Here is a 25,493-nt window from a genome sequence, read left to right on the forward strand (position 1 = left end):
CCTCAAAAAAAGCATATCATCTGAAAATAGGCCATTTATAACTCCACTTTCCTTCTCAAGAGCCAACATACTGATGTGAAGCTTCTTTGAGTTCAGGAAGTCTAAGATTAACTTGATAATTTCAACCTCTTTCACATTTACTGTTTCTTCAGCAGTCATTGTTGATAACCTACATAACAAAAAGAAAATCAAAGACAAAATATAGATTCTATTACTTTATTTCTAAGTTACACTGTACAGAAACTATACTAATAAAATTACTTGAGATTTTATACTACAGGCTTTTAAAAGTTATATTAAACTACCCATTTATCCAAATTAAAAAAATAAATATTGCCTACCCATTTATTGTCTTCACAAATTAAATATACTGCCCTCTATGAATTTGTAATCTAAATTATAATCCTTTATTTAAGGACCAAATTGGATTGAAGTCAGTTTAAACATGTAGGGTTTGAAATGCTAGTGGGACTTTAACTGAATTATCCTAGATTACTTACATGTGGGTATGGAGTTGAGACAGAAATAAAGATGTATAATCTTAAGTCATACTAATATTTCTAATAGGAAATATCAAAGAATTTTTTTTTACCTGAATGTCCTCTTTGATGGCTATAGGTGGAAAAAAATTTGGAAAATATAGTTTTGGAAGTTGAGAATAAAAGAGGCCAAAATTTTGTAGAATTACACAGAAATTCTCACATTTATATATCATGAATATTTTATTCAGGAAAAGAATCAGAAGTTGCCATATATGAAAAGACCTGAATAACATTACATAAAAATGAAACTGATTATATTTTAACAGAAACAACTACTGATAAATCATGATGAGATGAAAATGAATAGAGTGGCCCCTTGGGCTCCCTAGTCCCTCAGGGCCCCTGAATTCCTTCAACTCTCATTTTGTCCATCCTAGTCTAGATCTGGGATCTGTTTGAGTTCTGTGACCAAAACCAGGCCAATGTTTCTTTGGTGACCATACCTCTGAACTCTCAGGTGAGGGTGTGTGTGGTGGTGGAGTGCAGCAGGCTGCCAGAATCCCTACCCTCTGCACCTCCCTGAAAGGACATTACCCCATGATGTCATGGCCTTCTTCAGAAAAGGACAAACAAGGCCAATTACTGCTTCCTACCCCCTCCCCTGCACCCAGTCCACTGCTTAAGGATAGAATGAGTTCCATTTTCTTATAGGTGTGACTTTCCAATTATCAATTCAATAAATTCTGTAGAGTGGATTAATTTTTTTAATTAAGGATTTATTAAGTTCCTACTACTACACGCCAGGCACTGTGCTAGGCCCTAAGGATATAAAAACAAAAAATGAAACAATTTTGGCTCCCAAGATGCTTGAATTCTACCAGGGAGACAACAGTAAATTTATGTGTATGCATATACACATGTATAAACTAAATAAATACAAAAGGAGAGTAGCACTAGCAAATTGAGGGCTATAACAAAAGGTTTTATGTAAGAAGTGTCATTTGGCCTGAGTCTTGAAGAAGGGGGGGAATCTATGAGGTGGAGGTGAGGAAGAAATGCAATAAGAGACAGGAGATAGAATGCTCATATATAAAGAACAGAGAGAAGGCCAGTTTGGCTGGATTGCAGCGTGAGATAAGGTGAGTAATATGTAACGAAGTTAGGAAGATAGGTTAGGGCCAGGTTGCAAAGAGTTGTAAAAACCAAACAGAGGAGCTTACATAGAAGAGGGAGCCACAGAAGGTTAAGAAGGGGAGTAACATGGTTAGATCAGCCCTTACAGAAAATCACTACATCTCTCCTCTGTGTCCCCTCCTCTCCACTCCCACAGCTACCCTGGTTAAACCCATAATCACATCTCACCTGGATTATTCTTATAACCTTCTTACTGGTCTCCCTGCCTCAAGTCTCTTCTCCAATCCATCCCCCATATTGTGGCCATATTTTCCCAATTGGTAGGTCTGACTATGTCATCTCCCAATTCAGTAAACTATAGTGGCAGCAGTCTAATATCTCCATGATAAAACATAAAGTCTTTTCTTTGTCACTTAAAGTTCTTCACAATCTGACCCACTGCTCCCTTTTCAGTCTCCTCACATTTTACCTCCTTACCTAACCTACTCCCCTCTTTGAACCAGCTACAATGGCCTACTTGTTCCTCAAACACCACACTCAATTTCCTCTCTCCATGCCTTTGTATTGGCTGACAGTCCCCTATTCCTAGAAGGCCTTCCCTTTTCATCTTTGCCTCTCAGTTTCTCTGACTTCTTCAAGACTAAACTCAAATCTCATCTTTTGCCTGTGAGATTATTTACACACACACAGAGCTCACAGTATTTTTAAAATGCTTGCTGATTGACTGGAGGATAGTTTGAAGTCAGAAGAGATTTAAGATAGGAAAGCCTCTAATTGGAGGCCGTCTACTTGAGAGGTGATGAGTTCCTAAAGAAAAGTGGTGGTTGTATGAGTAGAGAGAAGCTGAATGTGAGAGCTATTGTGGAACTGACAAGACTTAGCAACTTGGGTGGATAATTCAATTGAAGGAAAGCAAGTTGAGAATAAGACATTGTGAAAGGGAAGTTGAATAAGTATTTATTAAGTACCTTCTATGTGCCAGGCACTGTACCAAGCACTTTAAACCCATTATTGCATTTGATCTCACAACAACCTTTAGAGATAGGTGCTTGTTGAGGAAACTGAGGCAGAGGTTAAGAAACTTGCTTAGGGTCACACAGTAGATGTGAACTAAGGTTTTCCTGACTTCATGCCCAGACCTCTCTCCATGGTGGCACCTAGAGGCCCCTAGACAGAGGCTGTTTAGGTTTTTTGTATCCCCAATATCTAGTATAATACCTGGCCCTTAATAGGTATTTAATTAATGTTTGATGAAATGAATTATAATTGATAAACTGATGGAATAATCATTAAGCTACAATATACAGTAACTAAAAAGCTCTAAAAAGGAGCATGTCAATGATAATGGAATCAGTAATGTTACAGCTATTTCTATAATCCTATAGAAGTAGAGGAAGAGTTCCCCAGTTACCACATCTTGTTGTGACCAACAAGATGGAGGAAATGCTATATTCTTTTATCTTCATAACTGTTCAAACTTCTTCACAATAGAAATTATATGCAAAATAAAGCAAATTCAGCTATGTCCATGGTCTAGAACACGAAGAATCCTAATGAGATAACAATTCAATAAATAGTAGAGAAGACTAATTCCTAACCCCTAATCAGTCAGCACCCCCTTACCAACTGCCCACCAGGCTCTGGCAGTGCATGTACTTGTGTGGCACTTCACTAATCATAAGGAAAACAGTCCAGCAACAGGCTGGGGCCAATTCTGTTCCCCACAGAATTCACCTAGGGCAGAGACTGAGGGCAATGAAACATGTACTACCCAGGGTGAGAGGATGCTGAAAGCTCTTAGATCCAGTCCTCAGGGAAAGAACCATCAAAGGGTGAGAAGAAAGTGAGCAATAGAGGAATATATGGGGAAAAGACTGAAATCACTAAAAGTTCTCAGGAGAAAAAAAACTCATTTAAAGCCCTTGAACATAAGCAGACAAACTAACGGGGAAGCTATTAATAACAGAAAGGAATATGGCCTCCAGATCAACTTAAATAATCCAGACATCTAATAATAAATATTGCAAGACAAAGGAAAATTAATCAACACCTTATTATTCAGGTGATCCTATGGATTCCCAAGAGAGCATGGAACTGTAAAGAATCAATTATTATTTGAGGTTTTTATGACCCCATCTTTTGGACAGAATTTTAAAAACCTCAGCATGCACACTGGCCTGGGTCTCAGGCGCAGCGCCTCTGTAAATGGCATGGTGCTCCACCCACTGGTTGTAGCCATTGCCATGGCACTGGCACCTCACATCATCACCACTCGCAAACACCTACATGGGCCTGGCAAAATTACAATGACTGGAAGCCCAGTGAGGGCAGTCATATGACTGTCAGTCAGGGCTGCCGGCCAATTGGCTTGGGGCTGTGTGTGGTCAGTCTGGGGTCTGCTGGGAAGAAGAAGAAGGGAGGAGTTTCGCCATTCTAGCTTGAAACTGGAAAGGGGGGTGGGCAGCTAGGTGGCACAGTGGATAGAGCACCGGCCCTGGAGTCAAGAGTACCTGAGTTCAAATCCAGCCTCAGACACTTAACACTTACTAGCTGTATGACCCTGGGCAAGTCACTTAACCCCAATTGCCTCACTAAAAAAAAAAAAAAGAAAAAAGAAAAGAAACTGGAAAGCGACAGGACACAGCCATGTGTTCTCAGCTGATCCCTGGACGGTGGTATTATTCATTTCCCTTCCCCCATTTTTTTTCCTTTCCCTTAACTCTACTGATCTTGCTTGTGTTTTTAAGTTCGTTCTTGTTAATAAACCCTGTTCTGGTTTTGAGGGAGGCTGTAGGTCTCCTTCCTTGCCCCAATATTGCGGCAAGCCACCTAGCTAACACTCCCCAATTTTGGTCCCTACAAAACCAAATGTTAATATTCCTCAATAGTTTAAAAGAGAAATAAAAATCATGAGAACAATCATTTCTATCATACAAAACAAAAAAAATTGGCAGACCAGAAAAAATTTGAATCCACAGTGGCAAATCTCACCAAATGAAAGAGAACCAAAATGTAAAAATACTGAAGTGAAGGTCAATCTGGAAGAACAGAAGTGAAAAGCAATAACATCAAAAGAAAACATGATCTCCTTAGAAGCAATACATAATGATCTCAAAAACAGAATGTGTAGATAAACAATGATTACAAGCCTCCCAGAAGATCATAAGCCAAAAAACTTGAATACCATAATGCAAGAATAATACAAGTGAACTCCCCAGAACTTCTGAACACAGAAAACAAAGTGCCATTCAAAAGAATCCATAAATTGTTTCCATTTTTAAAAAATGTTACAAACTCCAAGTGATTAAATTTATTAATTCCAATGGCAACTAACAAATTCTTCACGGAACCAGGTAAAAGATCTTCAAATAAAGAGGAAATCATAATAACACAAAACTATTCTGCACCCACCAGAAAAAAACAGGAGGGAATGAAACAATGTGTTCTGAAGAGCAACTGGGCTGAAAACTCAACCCTACAAAATGAAACCTAAATGAAAAAAAAAAAAGATGGCTACTGAAGAATTCCTAAAAAGAAAACCAGACGTGAACAAATTATTTACTTTTCACACACCCCAGACACTATATATATGCAAATAAATAAATGCAGTAACTCAGAACAACAATAAAATAACATCAGAGACCATTAAGAGATTTTTTTTCCCCTTAAAAGCGAACAAGGAGACAAGGAAAAGCAAAAGTCATATAGAAGTGATGGTGGGAAAATATATCAGAGATATTATGGACTAAACCTCACAAGGTGAATCAATGTTTGTTTTGTGGAACTAAATTACAGAATTGAAGAGCATGTAAGGGGGGAAGGAGTGGAAGAAGGAGGTAGAGAATATGTGATATATCCTAAGAAATCAAAGGCTAACAACAAAAAGAAAATAACTCTTGTAGTCTCTCAGGAAAAAGAGACCCTACCAGAGAATAGGAGACAAAAGGAAGGATTAAAATATACAGAAACAAAGAAGGAAATTCTGTTTAAGTAGTAGGAGGGGGTACCACTGGTAAATTTCCCTAATCTCTAAAGGGAGAAGAGGACCTTACAATGGATATAATCTATATCTACATTTACTACTTAAGAAACCACTAGTCTTGTCTCAGAAAAAGAGGAATCAGAGCTCCTGGGAGCAAATGACAACCAGAAAAAGAAGGGCATGTCCCAGGGAGGAGATTTCAAGGCAAATAGGGAAAAAATAACCAAGGGGATATAAATGGTTAATAATGAATTGCATAAAGATACTAGAGTGGGTCACTGTTTCCTTCTCTAGCTCAATTCATAGATGAGGAAACTGAGGTAAACAGGGTTGGGTGATTTTCACAGGGTCACACAGCTAGTATGTGTCTGAGGTCTGATTTGAATTCAGGTCATCCATACTCCAGACCCGGGGCTCTGTCCACTGTACTGCCTAGCTGCTGTACATGTACACACATGTACACATATGTGTTTGTGTATGTATAGGCACATATGCCCTACATGCATGTGTATATATGTATATGTAATGTTTCCACATAAAACTAACAAAATTTTCCTTGTCTATGGTTCTTTCTGGCTTTCCTTCTGTTACTTTCCATTTCAAAATGATCCTATCAAGGGCAGCCAGGTGGCACAGTGGATAAAGCACTGGCCCTGGATTCAGGAGAACTACAGTTCAAATCCGGCCTCAGACACTTGACACTTACTAGCTGTATGACCCTGGGCAAGTCACTTAACCCCCATTGCCCTGCAAAAATAAATAAATACATACATACATACACAAACAAACAAAAATAAATTAATTAATTAAAATGATCCTATCTTCTTTCCTTTGAAATTATTTTTGGCTACCCTTGCCCAACTCTCTTTTCCCTCCCACCCTGTCTAAATAGAAATAAAAACAAAATCTTTGTAAAAAAAATAAAATAAAATAATGAATTGCATAATCAGGGACACTGATGTCATCTTTGTAGTAATCATCATCCCAACTAAGGTTTTGGGTTTTTTTTCAGGGCAATGAGGGTTAAGTGATATGCCCAGGGTCACACAGCTAGTAAGTGTCAAGTGTCAGAGGCCAGATTTGAACTCAGGTCCTCCTGAATCCAGGGCCTGTGCCTTATCCACTGCCCCACCTAGCTGCCCCCCACCCCCATGTGTTTTAAGGCAATTGGGGTTAAGTGACTTGCTCAGGGTCACACAGCTAGTAAGTGTCTGAGGTGAGATTTGAACTCAGGTCTTCCCAACTTCAGGGCCATTGTGCTACCTAGCTGCCCAACATAGAAACTATTTAGAAGAGGAAACCCAAAATATGTACCTTAAGAAGCTTTAGTTCCAGGAGGAATACAGAGACTAAAGGAGGACTAAGTAAATATGATTATACGAATCAGGGAATAAAAGTCTAGAATATACAGAACGAGAAGATAAACAATGAAGAGAATAATCAAGAAACTTTTTTAGAAAAAGGTGCAGAAAATTAAATTTAAAAAACTACTGAACAAAAACAAACTGCAGGGGAGAAAAGGAAGGGAGAGTTTACTTAATTATTTAACTGAGGGAAAAAAGAGAAGAATTAAATAACTAGATAAAAGGAAGAAAGAAAAAAGGAACTAATTAAGCAAAACTACAAACCTGAAATAAATGGGCATAACAAATGGAGTCACAAAATGGGGTAACAAATAGAAGGGGAAAGGGATCCAGAGGGTGGGGAGAAGAGAACCAGTGGTAACAGGGTAGCCTTAAAATAGATAAAGCTAAAATAACTGAAAAAACATAATACTATGTTTTACACAAGAAGAGGAGGAAAAAAAGCTAATTTAGGGAAAAAAACCATACCACAATATAGAGACAATGGAGGAATCGAGGAAAACATAAACCTAACTCTCAACTTTAAATGTAAATGAATGAAACCATCCAATACAACAAAAAAAAAACGTGACAGAGTGGATAAGAAAACAAAATTCACAATCTGTTTTACAAGAAATACATTTAAAAAGACATACACAGAATAAAAATGTGAGGATAGGGAAAAAAATTTACTATGTATCAGGTGAATCCAAAAAAGGAGAAGTTGAAATCATGCTATCAAACAAAGCAAAAACAAAATATTAACAACATAAAAAGAGATTTTTATAAAAGAAAACTACATAATACTGAATTGAATCACATAATATTAATATTAAACTTATATGGTCCAAATGCTTTAGCATCTAAATTCATAAAGGATAAGTTAACTGGATCACAAGAAGATACAATAGCAGCAAGAGATTTCATTGTCCCTCTCTTAGTTTTAGAAAAGTCTAAAGGAAAGATAAATGAAGAGAAAAAATGCAGAAGTTAATAAATGGCTGGGAAAACTAGTACTAAAAGATATATGGTTTCTTCAGAATGGGACTACTAAAGAATATATGTTTTTTCTCAGCACCACACAGAATTTTCATAAAACTTAGAGCACAGAGATATTGTAAACAAATGTAAAAAGGCAGAAATAGTAAATACATCCTTTATACACCATAACAAAACAAGAATAGTAATCATTTCAGGAAGCAAAAACAAAAGATACAGACCCAAATGGAAACAATGAAATCCTAAAAAATGAGTGAGTCAAAGAGTTATAGAAACAATTAGTAATTATGTAAAAGAAAATTATGATTAAAACACAAAACAAAATTTCTCAAAAAAATTTATGGTTCTAATTTTAAATAGATTTTATTTTCCAAGACAAAATTGCATTTCCACTTATAAACATTACAGATAAAGTACACTTTTCTCCCTCTACACACACTCAAATATTCAGTGAGACAGATTTATATAGTAGCTTAAATGTTACTTTTAAACTGCAATTCACTACTGCCTTAGCTACAAATTTTGAGTCCTTCAATTTTTGTAAAGCAGTTTGGAATACTCTTTATTCTAATCTATTTAGTTGACCTCTTCAATGGTGGATCCAGAAGTACCTCCAGATGAGGGAACCCACCAAGTATGGCATACTACCCACTGTACTCTGGTACAGCTTAGTAATGATAGGGTTGTAGACCATCAATTCTTTTTGTTGACGTTCAAATTCTTTTCTCAGCAAACTGGTTCTTATTCAGCTAGTTGATTATTTTATTATATTTGTCAAGGATCTTCATCATCAATTTTGCCTTAAGAGTTTCTTATCCTTGGGGCAGCTAGGTAGCGCAGTGGATAAAGCATCAGCCCTGTATTCAGAAGGACCTGAGTTCAAATCCAGCCTCAGACACTTAACACATACTAGCTGTGTAACCTTGAGCAAATCACTTAACCTTCACTGCCCTGCTCCCCCCCCAAAAAAAGTTTCTTATCCTTTATTATAACCTTCATGGTTTTTTTGTTTGTTTTTGGGGCAATGAAGGTTAAGTGACTTGCCCAAGGTCACACAGCTAGTTAAGTGTCAAGTGTCTGAGGTCAAATTTGAACTCAGGTCCTCCTGAATCCAGGGCTAGTGCTTTATCCACTGCGCCACCTAGCTGCCCCCAACCTTTATGTTGAAAGCATAAAATTCAAGAGAGTTCTTAGAGGATACCTCGTCTCTCTGCTTCTCATCTTAAGCCTTGTATTTCTTAACTTCTTGGACCATTCAATGTCTTTTTTGCTCAAATGACCTTTGTCATTGGTGATGATGATATTATTCTCCTTCTCTGTGCTCTTATCCACCGCAGACAATCTGAGGATTCCATTTGCATCAATGTCAAATGTTACTTAAATGAGAAACACCCCGGAGAAAGGGGGATTCCTGTGAGCTCAAACTTGCCAGGCAGGTTGTTATCCTTTGTCACTGCTCATCTTTGTAAACCTGAATGAGCACCCCAGGCTGATTGTCCACATAGGTGGTAATGGTCTGGGTCTGCTTGGTGGGGATGGTGGTATTATATTTTATCAAAACTGTCTTAACTGCACCAATAGTTTCATTACTGAAAAGAGGAGTCACATCCAAAAGCATCAAGTCCTGCACATTCTCAGATGTATCTCCATACAAGATGGCAGCCTGGACAGCCACACCATGGACAATACCCTCCTCAGGACTGATACTCTTGTGGATTTCCTTTAAAGAAGGACTGCAAAAGTTTCTGGATTGGGGAGATCCAAGTTGAGTGACCCACCAAGATCATGTCATGAATCTGTTACTTATCTATTTTGACACCCCTTAGGACTTTCCACAGGGTCCAGTATGCCACAAAGGAGGTCAGCGTTCTGTTCTTCAAAGCAGGCATGGGTTATAGAGGTATACGAGTCAATACTTTCATAGAGGGAGTCAAACTCAATACTGGCCTACTGGAAGAGAGGGTATGCTCAGTACATTCACAAGGGCTGCATAGTTAGCAGACAGCCCTCTTGTTTTCACTAATGTCCTTCTTGTGCTTTAGCTTGAACTCAGCAATGAAATAGTTGATTAGGCAGTTGTCAAAGGCCTCCCCACCCAAGTAGGCACCCCCAGCTGTGGACGTGATTTCAAAGATGCCATCCAATAAAGAAGAATGGAGAAATTAAAAGTGCCACCTCCAAGGTCAAAGATCAACACATTTCTCTTGGCACTTTTGTCCAAGCCATAAGCAATAGCAGCAGCAGGTGGTACACTGAAGATTGAGAGCACACTGAGACCATCAATGTTTCCAGCATCTTTGGTGACCTGATGATGGGGATCACTGAAACAGCCTAGTACTATGGTGACAGTATTTGTGACAGTATTCCCAAGGTGAGCTTCAGCAATTTCTTTCATCTCAGTCAAGACCAGAGAAAATACTTTAGGATAGAAACTTTTGGTCTCCCCTTTATCCTCCACTTGGATATTAGGCCTGCCTGTATCATTCACCACTGTGAAAAGCCATTGCTTCATGTATGACTATATAACTGCATCATCAAATCTACGACCAATCAAACGTTTGGCATCAAGAGACTGTTGGTGGGGTTCATTGAAATTTGATTCTTTGTGATATCACAAATTAAATATTCTGTGTCACTGAAGGGGACATGGCTTATTATGGTCTTTTTATCTTGGTCATTGGCAATAATCTCTACTTTCCCATAAGAGGAGACTCCCACACAAGAATAAGTGGTGCCATGATCAATGCCAACTATAAGTCTCTTCAACACGGTTGCTAAGGCATTTGGGGGTCATACTGACCAATATGGAGTAAAAAGGATTACTGATGTGCTGAGTAAGACCCCATCCATACAATTTAGAAGTTAAATACAGTGGCAATGTATTGAAAAGATAGCATGGAGTAGTTGACAAAAAGCTGGCCTCAGAATTAAGAACTGAGTTTCAAGGAGGGAGAATGGAGAGAGATTAGGGAAAGCTTCTTAGAGAAAGTAATATTTGAGTTCTTAAGACTATAAACAACAGGTATAGAGTCAACCAGTATGAGTATGAGTATGAGTATGAGGGTGTGTGTGTGTGTGTGTGTGTGTGTTGGGGTGGGGAAGGAGGGGCAGAGATAAAAGGTTCCAAGCACAGGGAACAGTAACCACAGGAAAACAAGGGACACTAAGGTTGAGTGGTAAATAATACAATTTGGATTCAACAAAAAGTAAAGGTGAATGGTGCAAATGTTGTAAAAGTTGTGGAAGACCTCTTAAATGCCTAAAGAGTTTGAATTTATTTATTCTTTGAGCAACTAGGAACCACTGAGAAGTTTTGAGCAGAAGAACGATTTTATTCACAATATGCATAAAGAAAACGGACCTAGCAGAGCCAGTTTTTAACGGGAAATGAGTAGTGGCAGGAAGACCTGTTAATCTATTGCAAATATTCTAAGCAGATGATAATGAGGGCTAATAGAAGGGTGATTTCTCCCTTCAAAGAATACATTCAGTAAGATTTTAATTTATAGAAAGAAATGCTGAGATTACCTGAAAAAAAATTTAGACATTCAAATATTAAAGCCTATCAAACATTTCTGTTCTGCAAAGGTAAAGTGTAGATTACTTTCATTCAAAATGTCCCCAAAACTTTAAAGTTTTCAGCATTCAAAATATTTGTTTCATTTTACTTACTTGAAACTCAAATTAGCTGGGCAAAAGATGGGAACAAAAATGATGAATTAATATTAGGGTAATGGAATTTTGAAACTCAATTTTTGGCAATTTGGATATCTACCACCTTAATGGAAAAAGTATTTAAAACATTCTTCATTAATTTTCCCTAACCAAAAACTCTCTCTTTTCAACCTTGCAAGAGTGAAATAACTTGAGAGTGAACTAGGAAATAATGAAAATATCTGAAAATTCGAATTTGAAGAAAACATCGTGAGAGGGATGAAATGAAGTTGTACTTGTTAATATAATCTCCTTACTTGCTTTCCTTCACACTGCTCTTTTATGGCTCTTCTTAGATTGTTCCTCTCCTCCATTAGCCCCTCTTCTCACCACCTTAATATCTGTACTTGCCAAGGCTCTGGAGTCAGCCTTCTCAACTCTCTCAACACCATCACACTGCCACCACATCTAAAAGCACAGTTTCAATTATTATTTTTATGTAGATGATTTCCAAATCCTTATCTCTGACTTTACTTCTCTCCTGGGCTCCAAAGTCACATTTTCAAAGGCCTATTGGATGGCTCAATCTGAAAATCCACCAATAATACTCAAGGTCAACCACATTCATCATCTCTTCATCTTACTTCTCTTCCAGGCCCATATTTGTGTCAATGGGATTACCTAATCACAGTTTCCTAACCTCAGGCTATCTTTGACTTCTCTCCTCATCCCCAATACGCATCCAATTAGTCATTAATCTGATTCTCTTTCTATAATCTCTCTCATCTGACGCCTCCTAAGGTTCTCTAACTACTTGGCTAATGAATCTAAATCTCCTTTATTTGGCTCTTAGGCATATCCCCGGACTTTGTCGTGGGCCCTCGTCTATCTCTGCAAACTTCTTGGCAATCTCATTCATTTCAAGAGTTTCAAATATCAGCCTTATATGGATGACTTCCAAATTTTTATATTTAGACTTAAATTTCCCTGAATTCCAGTCCAGCATTTCCAGTCTTTGATGAACACTTTCACTTGGAAATTCTCCCATTATATTAAACTCAACATATCTAAACCTGAATTCATATTTTTTTACCAAGCTTATTTCTCCCAACTTTCCTTTTTCTTATGATGGTATACCACCATTCTCCTAGTCACTCAGATGCTTCCCTCTTTCTACTAACTCTACTTTCACAATCCTTTTCATGCCAGTTCCCTCCTTTCTATTCCCATTGTGAAACATTAATTCAGGCCCTCATCACTTTTCCTGGTCTATGGTAACAGTTTCCCAAATGTCTTCCCATACTGTCTCTCCCTCTCCGATTTATCCTTCACACAGATGCACAAGTAATTTTCCTAACATACAAGTCTAATTTTTGTTTCAAAGATTTCAAAAAGCCTTTACCTAACCATCCCCAGGAAAAAACAAGTGGATGAATTATATCTATTCTGTAGAATCCCCTAACCTAGAGTTTTACATTTAAGAAAACTGAGGGAGAGAAGTTAAGTGACTTTCCCAGGGTAATTACACAGCTAGTTAAGTGTCCAAGGCCAGGTTTCAATTCAGATCAGTCTGACTACAATTCCAACAATCTATCCAATGTGCCTCCTAGCTGTTTGTACACATATCTTGGACAGACACTACAAACGGATAATAAGCTGGGTCCAAAACTCACCAGAGGGAGGAAAGCAAACCAGATTACCCTTGAGAAATTTAAGTAATGTTTTTAATGACACAGGCCTTGAGAGAAAGACCCATCCTTTTTGATGTGGGCTAGAATTTGGGGTCAAATTGATCATGAGTTGTCCCAAAAGAATTACAAGACTCAGTGATTCAGTTTCCCAAGTTTTATTGCAATACTGTGGGTGACCACAGGGAGAGAACCAGAAGATTGGAAAGGTATCTCTTGAACAGTGAAAGAAAAGACAGTTATATTTATATTATAGATAAATTGATTATCGGTCTCATTATAATAATCTCCACCTTGGGGAGGTACAGGGGAGAGCCTCTTCTACTCATTATACTATTCTCCACCTAGGGGTGTTACAAGGGAGGGCCTATCCTAACTTGGAGTTCCTGAGGGTCCTAAGCCAACCCCTGAGGCGGGTACCTTTTACAGTGGAGGTGTGTTTTGGGGGTTTACACGTCATAAGGTGAATCTGGGGACAAATTTGGCCTTTTCTGCGCATGTCTCTTTCTGATTCCCATGGCTAGTTTCAAAATATAATCATTTTTCATTAGAATTTCTATAGGTTGTCTTTTTCCTTTATTGTTATTTTGACCTGACCTGTTCTGGTCTGTTATGGATGTTGATCACTATGGGTATGAAAACCTAACATAAGTTATCCATTAACTGGGATCTGACTCCCTTTTAGAGCTAGGAACTGTATTAGAGCTTGGGTCTTAGATTTTTCTATTAACCCTTTTTTGGCTCCTACATCATTTTTAACAGCAATATTCTGCTAGTAATATTTTATGGCTACTCCTCTCAAAACCACTCTAATATCTGTGGTTTTCCCCTTTTGCCAATTTGATTGGTATGACACGGAACTTCAGAGTTGTTTTCATTTTCATTTTTCTAGTTATAATTGATTTGAAGTATTTTTTCTTATAGCTATTGATAGCTTGGATTTCTTCCTTTGGCACCAAATGTCTATTCATATCTCTTGCCTACTTACCTATTGAGGAACATCTCTATTTCTCACAAATTTTATTCAATTATTTATATATCCTGAATATGAGATCTTTATCAGATAAAATAATTCTAATTATTTTGTTTTGTTTGGGGTTTTTTTAGTGAGGCAATTGGGGTTAAGTGACTTGCCCAGGGTCACACAGCTAGTAAGTGTTAAGTGTCTGAGGCCAGATTTGAACTCAGGTCCTCCTGAATCCAGGGCCGGTGCTCTATCCACTGCACCACCTAGCTGCCCCAATAATTCTAATTATAACATGATGTACAGATCTGAAAGGTAATTTCTTTCTTGATCTTCTAATTTGTTTATGATGTGACCTTTTCAACTGTGTAATTTAAGATTCTAAATGTGGATTCTAATGTGTTCCCCCAGTTTGGGGGAAACTGACTAAAAATCACTGATAAAACGAGTTTAGGTTTTTAAGGGTTTATTGGAAAATAGAAAGAAAAAAGATTGAGAACAGAATTCTAACAGTCTGGCATTCCTATCTTTCCTCAAATCTCCTGTGAAGTCCTCTGCCGCCACCACCATCAAGTCCGGAAGCCAAAAGGGCCAGCGCCCTCTGTGCAGGCTCCCTTTCCTCCTTCCTGTCTCCTCCCAGACCATAGGAGGCTCCTCCAGTTGATTGGCTGGTAGACTTGATAGACAGCACCCATGAGCAAGCGTCATTTCCTGACGCCAAGGAAAAGCCACAATGCCTCTGAGGCATTTTCCTCATGGTGGAGCTCTCCACAGCAAGTCTCCAGTAGGTGGCGTCATTCCAATCATTACACTACCTAAGTCATGTGGCCATTTGGAGCTTATCTTGACATATGATGTAAAATGTTAGTCTATCTCTAATTTCTCTCTGACTGCTTTCCAATTTTCCTAGGAGTTCTTTGTCAGAGTTTTTATCCCAGAAGTTAGGGTCTTTGTGTTTATGAAAAGTAATTTGTTTCTACATGCTGAGTACCTAATCACTCTTTTTAGTTAGTACCAAATAGTTCTGATGATTATTGTTTTGTTAATGTAGTTTTAGATCTGGAATTGATAAGGTACTGTGGTAAAAAGTTTTTTAACAGTCGGTTATCGATAATGGAGAGACACCAGTTTTTTTAAGGAACACCCTTTCAGGGAGGAGACCAACAGCATGAGCTACACACGCCAGTCCGCCTGCTGAGCACTCGACTTCCGGGGTGGGAGCTTAAAAGGCAAGGAGAGAACGGAAGTGGGCTCTCTTTCCTGCTCTGCTGGTCCCCTGGCTGCGCTGCACAGACAGACGCTGACTGGAGTTCGACTCGGCCTGGCTCGCGGTTAGCAGCACACGCTTGACTCGGGTCTCTCTCTCCCCAAAGGTGGCCTTGGGCTTTTGGTGAGTTTTATACAGAATATAGACTAAGCTTAGACTTAAGATTATTTGTTTGTATTTCTACTTCCCTATCCCTCTAATCAACATCACCTGGTAACTACCACACAATAAAACTCTAACTAGAAAACCAGAAGCTTCTTCCATTTACTAGTCTGGGAGATAAATTAAGGGAAAAGTTAAAGAGGGGAGATTTATGATCTAATATCCAATTTTAAATCTCACAGTACTGTTACTCCTTCCCACTTTTATCATTATTTCTCTTGAAATTTGTGAGAATATTATTAATATCAAAGGGGCCCCCTGCTGTGTGAGCATGTGACCACCCTCAACCAATCAGCTTGAAGCAGTATATAAGGCAGTTGGGTTTTTTTGTCAGTTGGTTTTGGGAGTTGGTGGTTGGAACCTCATGGGGTTGGCAGCTGAACCACGAGTGGGTGAGGTAGTTAGGGGATTCCTATTCTTGTTCTCTCTTTGTTAACCTCTTATAGACATATATATGCATATATATACATACACACACACACACACACACATATATATATACACACACACACACACACACACACACACACACACACACATATAGAGGTGAGGCAATTGAGGTTAAGTGACTTGCCCAGGGTCACACAGCTAGTAAGTGTCAAGTGTCTGAGGCTGGATTTGAATGCAGGTCCTCCTGAATCCAAGGCCAGTGCTTTATCCACTGCACCACCTAGCTTCCCCTCTTTTTGTTAACCTCAAATATATTTTAATAAATGTTTAATACCTAAACTGTTAAACCATTGTCTTAGTTAGTTTTCCCCATATAGGGGACAGGTAGGGTGACCACACTCATTTAGTTTTACCCATCACAGATTCTTGATCTTTTCTTCCTTCCTCCAAAAGTATTTTGTTATTTTTTTTTCCTAGCTCTACAAAATAATTCTTTGGTAGTTTGATTGGTTTGGCAATATGCAATACCAAGGGAACAAAAGGAAAAATCCCAGTATGTTAGACCTCCTGTGGCAGATTTACTAGAAGGCTGTGGACAAGAGTTGCACAGGATAGGCAGGCATAGAAGGTTTACTACATATATCATAAGAGGGAATAACCACATTTGTGAGATCACAGATCCATCTAAATAGTATGAAAATATTCCTTTGGTTCTCCCCACTACCCACCAAATGAAGTATAATTCCTTGACATGGCATTCAAGGCCCTCCATAATCTGGCTCTAATTCACCTCTCCAGCATTACATACTGACCTTCAAAAATCTGGCCATACTGAACTATTAGGCATTCCCCAGTCTCATCCCGTACTCTTCGACCTTGATGTCTTTACACCCGACATTCTATATACCTGGAAAAGTCTCCCTTCTCAGATCCACCTACTGACAATTCTCCCAACTATGAAATTTCTCCCAATTTTTAGATTCTACGATACTTTCTCTTCTCAGTTATGCTCTCTATTTCTTTCAATCACTTTGGCAGGTTAATGGCTGAAGAACAATTCATATGTGTTTAAAAAGGTCATACCCCAAACTAAACATTTCTATTTTGCTAGAACCTATAACAGTTATCGTCATATCTGACCTAAATGTTGATCTATTTTACAAAGTATATATTTATAGGAGTATTTTAAGATACTTTATTTATTAATAAAAACCTATGAAAATATATTGTCATGAAAATGCCATGAAATCTTCAGTCAGCATAGCTTATTATTTCCAGTTGTTTAATTCCTTAGGTAAATCATAAAATATCTATTTTATACTTCAAAAAATTAGTACAAATACAAAAACTGAAGAATCATCTTGAGGGTATTAAATATTCTATTTCAGAGGACTAGTAACAGTAGCATCTTTAAAAGCAGGATGAACTCTGAATTTTGCAACACAAAAATGAGACAAATTAAACAAATCTGTTATTTCAAAATAAATTAAAGTTAGAGGAGAGGAAAAATATTACCTTACATTTTTTTAAAGTATAAAAAAATGCTACATAAATATGACAATGGAAAGCTTTAAATGACTAAATATATACCACCATCTACTCACCCACAAAAAACTGATCACAGTAAAATGTAATTGATGTTAATCACCATTCTCTAAGGACTGGTGGTCTGAATAGAGAAAAAGACACAGAGATTTCTTCCCCTTTTCCCTAGCTGTTACACTTTTACTCAACTTATATCATCTACATTGTTTTGTTTAAAATTAGATCACATCCAAAAAAAGAATATAACAAATGTCTACAAAAAATTGCCAAACCAAAATCTGCTCTGCTAGTCATTTTGAAATCTGTATTGTCAGGCTGACTAGACTCTCTGTTGCATTTTTTTTGCCAGAGGAACAAAGGATTCATCAAAGAAAGCAATGAACTAGAAATTAAAGTTCTAGTTTCCCTTTGTGAGAAACTGTCTCTAAAATTAATGTCTAATGTTAAACTCTCTAGACCTTAGTTCTCAAAACCATAATACCTAAATCTAAATTTCCTTTGGAGAAAAAACTAGAAAACAAAAAATAAGAAGTCAAAGGTTTATGATAATTATGCTTTTACTTTTGAGCTTTAAAAAATGTATGTGGAGGGCAGCTAGGTGGCACAGTAGATAAAGCACTGACCCTGGATTCAATAGGACCTGAGTTCAAATCTGACCTCAGACACTTGACACTTACTATCTGTCACTTAACTTTCATTGTCCCACAAAAGAAAGAAAGAAAAAGAGGAAGAGAGGAAGGAAGGAAGGGAGGGAGGGTATATATCCATACAAAACCAGGCCAAAAAAATAACAAAACAGGCTAAATTTAGAATTATAATTATATGTAGTTTATAATAATTTAGACATTAAACAAATCTTAAACATAGGAATATTTGAATAAGAAATCTAAAAAAAATTCAATATCTGCATTTTGAATAAAAGTTCAATAATTGTGACATTCTAATCATTATTTAATTCATATTTCATTATTAGTCATAAGATAAAACTTGAGCTGGGAAGGGAAGGTGGGGGGAGAGGGGAGATGTAGGAAAATGCAAGAATGAAATAGGCCAAGGTCTCTACTTGTGAACTTAACTACATCCCCCTTCCTTTCTCCTCCAAAAACAGGGGTTCTGGGGGCAGCTAGGTGGCACAGTGGATAGAGCACCAGCCCTGGAGTCAGGAGTACCGGAGTTCAAATCCGGCCTCAGACACTTAACACTTACTGGCTGTGTGACCCTGAGCAAGTCACTTAACCCCAATTGCCTCACCGAACAAACAAAAAACAAAAACAAACAAAAAAAAAAAAACAGGGGTTCTTTGTCTGAGATTCACAGATCTACAAGGGATCCATGCCAGATCTGTACACTTGGATAGGCAAAAATTTCATCTTTTATTTAAATTTAACTGATTTCCTTTGAAATCTTATATATTGCATTTTTGGCGTTTATTCTGAGAAGTGATCCATAGGCTTCACGTAACTGCCAAAGCGGTCTATGACACAAAAAAAAGTTAAGAAACTTTGTTCTAAAGTTTGTCTCTTCCTTCTCTTTCATTTTTAATCTTTCAGTATCTACTAGCTCTTTCTTTCTGTTTGGAACTCCTCTAAACTTAACAAAAAATCTTCATTTACCTCTCAAGCTAATGTCCTATAGCACTCCTCCTTTTCAGTCAAACTCCTAGGAAAAAGCTGTCTATATTCAATGCCTCCAATAATTGACCTGTGAATGGTATAGTGAATTTCAGGTAAGGAAATTTCATCTACCAATGCAAACATTCAGCAACTTACAGTCCTAAAGAATTATTGGGGCACAGAAGTGACTTGCCTAGGGTCACAGTGACAATATATGAAAGATGTAGGACTTAGCTGAGCTCAGGTCTGACAGATTCAGAGGCCAGCTCTCTATCCACAGTGTTCCTCATAATGGGGTAGATATTATAAAATTAGCCATTAAGGGTTTTTTTGTTATTATTCAGTCATTCAGTCAAGTCTCTTCATTACCCCGTATGGTGTTTCCTTGGCAAAGATACTGGAACAGTTTGCCATTTCTTTCTCCAGTGGATTAAGGCAACAGAGGTTAAGTGGCTTGTCCAAGGTCACACAGCAAATGAGTGTCTAAGGCAGCATGTGAACTACAGTCTTCCTGAATCCAGGCCAGCATTCTATCCACTGAGATATCTAGCTGCCTCCATTAAGTTTTTTACTTTAGGCTTTTTATACTAATTATATATACACATATGTGTATATGTATACATACACATGCAAACATTAATCATAACTGTAGAGTTAGAAAAGCCCTTAAAAGTCATCCTTATTGCCCAGCTTCCCACAGTGTAAATGATTCTATAGCTTCTCTGACTAATGGACACTTAGAGAATACTGATCGTAAATGATGAGAAGGAACTCACTTCTTATGGAGAAAGCCAATTCTATCACTGGACAAATCTAATTGTTAGAATGTTCTTTCTTGTTAAACTAAGATCTGCTATTCCCGTCTTGGTCCTAATTCTGTCCTCTGAAACAATAAAGGGCAAATGTGCAGCAAGGTAATGCAGTGGATAGAGTTGTGGTGTTGGAGTCAGAAAGACCCGAGTGGAAATCCTGCCTCAGACACTCAACTAGCTGTGTGACCCTGGACAAGTCACTTGTTTTTTCTTGGGTTTCTTCATCCATGCCAGAGAAGAAAATGGCAAACCAATCCAGTATCTCTGCCAAGAAAACTCCAAATGGAGTCACAAAGAGTCCTACAAGACTGAACAATAAAGACCACACATCATGGTCCCTTCACCCTTTGGCTTGTCAATATTACTCTCAAGGACTGTGGCAACCAGAACTGAATATAAAACTCCAGGTGTGATTTGATCATGATTGAATTAAATAACAATGCTACAAATACCTATATTTTAGACAATAAGTTATTACTACTGTCTAAGATCATAGTGGGAAGTGGTAGAGTCTAGTGAATAGACAAATAGCCTTGTAGTCACAAAGATCTGGGTTCAAGTTCAACTTCTTACACATACTTTCTTAACAATGGTCATTAAAAAGTCACTTAATCTCTCAGTGCTACAAGTAATTTTCTAAATCTATAAATTCCTAAGCAGGTGCCGATGTGTATTGGTAAAGGGAATTCTTCATGGAGAGCTTCTATGCCAGTGAAAAATCACAGGTCCATTAAAAAAATGCATTACAGTTTATTCAATGAAATGTTTTTGCAACATTAATTTTAAAACTTAGTTTATTTAGAATGGAGGAAGAAAAGTCCTACCCAATGTTATTTTCAAAGGTACATACAAAACAGTTAAAACAAATTCATAAGAATTAATTTGAAATAAAACAAAACAAAACAAAAACCCAAGCACATCTACAATAAGCATTTGTAACTTTATATCCAGAAAACTCATTTTTAGCAGGTGAAAATTTTACTCAAATTCTATTGTCTTTTTCATCCTGTCAATAAGAGTCACAAGATAGGAACCCTGTCAGTACCAATTAAATTTACTCATATGTAAATATCAGCAAAAAAAGGATATGCACATTTTAGACAGTATTCATTTTGAATAAAATCTTGATAGTAACCATTTTCCCCAAGTAAAAAGAAAAAGTTAAATAGTACCCACTCATTATCTAAATTGTCTCTCTAATCCCAAATGAACTAAAATCCATTCACAATCTCTCACTGATTCAAAAATAAATGCCAAGTTCTGGCATAAGATGCAATGAAACTTGTTTTCCTTCACTAAGGTGACAAGCCACTTATTCTAAGATATTTTTTAAAAGTTTCAAATTACATGAGAACATTATAGAAAAAGGACATTTGGGGAAGACATACATTTTTATCAATCAACAAGCAATTATTAAGCATCTACTACACACTAGGCATTGAGGATACAAAGGAAAAAGTCAAATAGTCAAAAGTTATGTCTCCAAAGAGTTTACATTCTATCAAGAGACAAAATGTCCCTTTCAATCCTTTACCTAGTGTGTGTGTGTGTGTGTGTGTGTGTGTGTGTGCATTTACTAAATAAATACAAGGTAATCTGGAGGAAGGGCAGAAGATACTAACAGCTGTAATGATCAGGAAAGGTTTCATGTATAAGGTGAGCTGAGCCTTGAGGGAAACGAGGGATTCTAACAGATAAGAAAGGAGTACATTCTAGGTAAGTGGGACAGTCAGGGCAAAGACAGAGAAGGGAGATGGAGCGTGGTGTGTGATAAACAGTGAGAAGATTGTTTTGGTTGGGCAGTAGAAGGGAAGTCATATGTGATGATATTGGAAAAATAGGATGGTCACAGGTTGTGAAGAGCTTTATATGCCAAATAGAGAACTTTATTTTTGATCCCAGAGGTAATAAGAAGAGTCTGAGTAGGGAAGCGGCATGATCAAAACCTGTGCCTTAGGAAAACCACGATGGCCTCTGTGCAGCAGACAGATTGTAGTGAGGAGAAACTTAAGATGAGAAAACCAATTAGGAGGTGGCTGAAATAATCCAGGCGAGAAGTGATAAGGGCATGAACTAGGGTGGCTATGTGAGTGGGAAGAAAGGAAGAGAAGTGAGATATGCTATAGAGGCAAAGAGATGTGGCAGTCTTCTAGATAAGGGGCATCATCCAAGCGAGGACAGAGTAGAGGATGACACCAAAGTTTCAAACCTTGGTAAATACAAGCATGGTAGTATCCTTAATAAAAAAAGTTCTGTAAGGGGGTAGGTTATGAGGGAAAGGGAAAACAAAAGAGTTCCATTTTGAACATAAGTATGAGATGTCAATAGTATGAATTCAGTTTATATGATGAGCAGTCAGTGATGCCATCAATACTAGAGCTCAGGAAAGAGATCTGGGAGTCATTTGCAAATGGGAGCTGATAATGTCACTAAATGAGAAACAGAGAGAAGAGGACCCAGGGCAGAGTCTTAAGAAATAACCACAGTTAAGAGAGCATGAGGTGGACAATGATCCAGTAAAAGAGATTGAGAATAAGAGAAAGCAGTGCCAGGAAAGCCCAGAGAGGAGAGTATCCAGGAGGAGAGAGTGGTTAAAGTATCAAATACCAAAGAGAGTTCACAAAAGGTGAGCACTGAGAAAAAGCCATCAGATCTGACAATTAAGAGATAATTTTAAGTTTGTAGAGAGATTCTACTCATGATTATCTAAGGACCTGATCCCCAAATTTAAAATGACTGAATTTCTTGGCAGCTTATTCCAGATGTCATACAGCCCCAGGTAGCTTAAGGCCACACTAAAGCAGGAAAGAAATCTTGACCCAGTTATTGAGAATGACCATGTAACATTTGGGAATCAAAGACCTCTGCCAAGTGGTACACACCTCAGATTAAGATTCCCCACTACCAAGCTCTAGCATGCCCAAACTGTTCTGCCAAACACTTCTGCAACCCACAGCAAGTTTCCTAATTCCCTAATCATTTTCATGCCATGAGGAAGAACTCCTTGACCCCAACCAGAGGACAGGTTCATGCATCAATTATTCCTGATGATGTATCCCTCTATTAGTGTGGACAATTATGAGTTGACAGCATCCTTATTTTCAGCCTGCTGTCATATGGATTATTTAATTTAACTAATATTCCTGTGACTAAAATAATGGGTAAGTATTATCCTCATTTTTTTCTTTTTTGTTTTTTTGGCCAGGCAATGAGGGTTAAGTGACTTGCCCGGGGTCATACAACTAGTAAGTGTCAAGTGTCTGAGGCAGCACTTGAACTCAGGTCCTCCTGAATCCAGGGCTGGCGCTATATCCACTGCTCCACCTAGCTGCCCCCGTATGCAGCATTTTTTTAAAAAGAGTCTCGTGGAGTCATAGGTGGTATTAAAATATTCACATCCTGTGCATTTGGTAGATAGCTGAAAACTCTTATTTTACAGACAAAGCAAGGGAAGCAAAGGATTAAATAGCTGTCACACACCAGGAATATGGATGATTTCCTGCTCGAGTTTATCTCATTAGCTTAAATCCCCTTTTACTGTCTTTATTTAAAAGCAAAAAAGAATAAAAGAATAAAGTGCCTGTGACCAATTCACCATCCCTTAAAAAAAGCAAATATAAAATTATTGGGATAGTCATTTAAATAGAATATAATAGTTTCACATCACCTTAGAATCAAATTACTTTCCCTAAATAAAATGATTTATCACTATTTTCCCAAAATGACACTAGAGAGCATATCATTTAACAGAGAATACTATTTATCTTTCATCTCCTTTCTAGTTTAAAGGGGGGGGAGTTGCTACTTACACGTGACAGTAGAGACAAAAAATTTAATAGGCATATAGCAATGAAAAGCCTTTGGAAGAAAAAAACATTTAAAATATATTTAAAACCTAGGGATTCATTTTCCTGCTACCAACATTATAAAACATCCCATTAAGTCACAACAAAGGAAAGGAAAGAGGGTACATAAATGCTAGGATTATAATCTATGAATCAGGATGGAACAAAGACTCCTTTCACGAAGAAAAGGGAACCAAGTTGCCCAGAAAACTCCCTTAGTAGGGATGACTGATTTCTTTCCTCCGCTCCTGTTTCCTTCCTTCGGAAGGTTACGGAGAATCATTTGGTCAGAGTAACCGACCACCTACCCCCACCCCCCAAAAAAAACAAAACCCGAAGGAGTCAGCTCCGCCAGCCCTCCATAGGCAGGGCCCAGCCCCTCCCGTTCCAGCCTTTTCCCAAAGCTGGGAACAGCTCTTCCCCCACCCGCACCCCAGCCCTTTCCTTCCACGCAGGCGTCCCCTTCCACAACCCCGTGGCCCCGACAATACCCCGGCCCCCCCTTACATAAGAGACGCAGAGGCCGGGCCACTAGCGGGCATCTCTAGGTGATGCCGGGGGGCCTCGGTCGCTGCCCAGCCCGGGGGGGGGGGGGCCGTGGAGGAACGAAGGGGAGCACACGCTCCTCAGTCCTTCCTCCGGCTCTGCGTGATCCGCGCCCCCACCCCGCCCGGGTGGGCACCGAAGTCCAGGTGGGATGGGGGGGGGGCCGGCCCACGCCCTTCTCAGCCCAGCCCCCCCCTCCCCTCCCGGCGCGCCTCTGCCTCAGCCCCGGGTAGCTCCCAGGAGCCCCCCCCCCCCGCCACACACACACACACACACACACACACACTGCCCCAGGCGCCGGGCCCTCTGACAGGTGGTGACCAAGGGAACCAGATGCGGACGCCTGGTCCGGCCCCGCCCCGCCCCCGCCTCCTTTCTCCCCTCCCCAAGGGTCACTCACCTGAGGACTCCGGTGTGAGCCCAGAGACGCGACAGAAGAGAAAGCCGGGCCCGGGGGCCTGATGCGGAGTGCTGGGAACCGAGGTCCGTCCGTCCGTCCCTCGGTCGTTCGTCCGGTCAGTCAGGCAGGCAGGCGGTCCCTCCCCCGGCCCCGCGGCGGCGGCTCCCGCACAGCCTCTCCCCGACTGCAGTTGTCAAGTGGGGCTCGAGCCAAGGAGCTCCAGCCAATCACGGCACCCCCCTGAGCCTCGTCAGGACCCCGCCAATCCGGGCGGCCAGGCTGCTGCCTGAGCCGAGGGCAGAGACTGGAATCCTAATAGGGAGAAGGGAGGGGCTGGGTTGGGAGGCGGGGAGGGGGATAAGGGAGGGGCTGGCAAGGGAGAGAGACGGGGAGGGGGCGAGGAGAAGGGAGGGGCGGTGCGAGAAGGGAGGGGCTAGCAAGGGAGAGCGGTGCGGGGGGGGGGGGGAGGAAGGGAGGGGCGGCGAGGGGAAGGGTGAGGCTGGGAGGGAAAGACTGGGGAGAAGAAGGGAGCGGGGAGGGGAGAGGGGCTCTCAACCCTCGCTAGTCCCTTGGCCCTGGGGATGCCCTGGAGTGACACTGACTGCCTCTGAAGACATAAGTGGTGAAGTCACTTGCTCTTTTGGGGATATTAAGCAATCTGAACTTC

The 25,493-nt window shown here is 39.3% G+C and overlaps 1 protein-coding gene and 1 pseudogene across 5 annotated transcripts in view; both read right to left on the reverse strand.

Annotated features, from left to right (window-relative positions):
• Positions 1 to 25,058, reverse strand: part of WDR47 (WD repeat domain 47) — an 83,633-nt gene extending 58,575 nt beyond the window's left edge. For 2 of the 5 annotated variants that reach the window (XM_044001104.1, XM_044001103.1), the window contains exons 1-2: positions 24,827 to 25,055; positions 2 to 169 (exon numbers count right to left, since the gene is read on the reverse strand). In XM_044001104.1, the coding sequence (XP_043857039.1) occupies positions 2 to 159 (158 nt within the window). In that variant the 5' untranslated portion in view covers positions 160 to 169; positions 24,827 to 25,055. Of the gene's footprint in view, position 1; positions 170 to 592; positions 613 to 24,826 lie in introns of all 5 variants that reach the window. The other 3 variants (XM_044001101.1, XM_044001100.1, XM_044001102.1) reach the window with 3 other exon arrangements.
• LOC122753597 lies at positions 8,517 to 19,183 on the reverse strand (annotated as a pseudogene).
• Positions 25,059 to 25,493: the final 435 nt, after the last annotated feature.

Source organism: Dromiciops gliroides, chromosome 4, assembly GCF_019393635.1.
Source record: "Dromiciops gliroides isolate mDroGli1 chromosome 4, mDroGli1.pri, whole genome shotgun sequence".
NCBI lineage: Eukaryota > Metazoa > Chordata > Mammalia > Microbiotheria > Microbiotheriidae > Dromiciops > Dromiciops gliroides.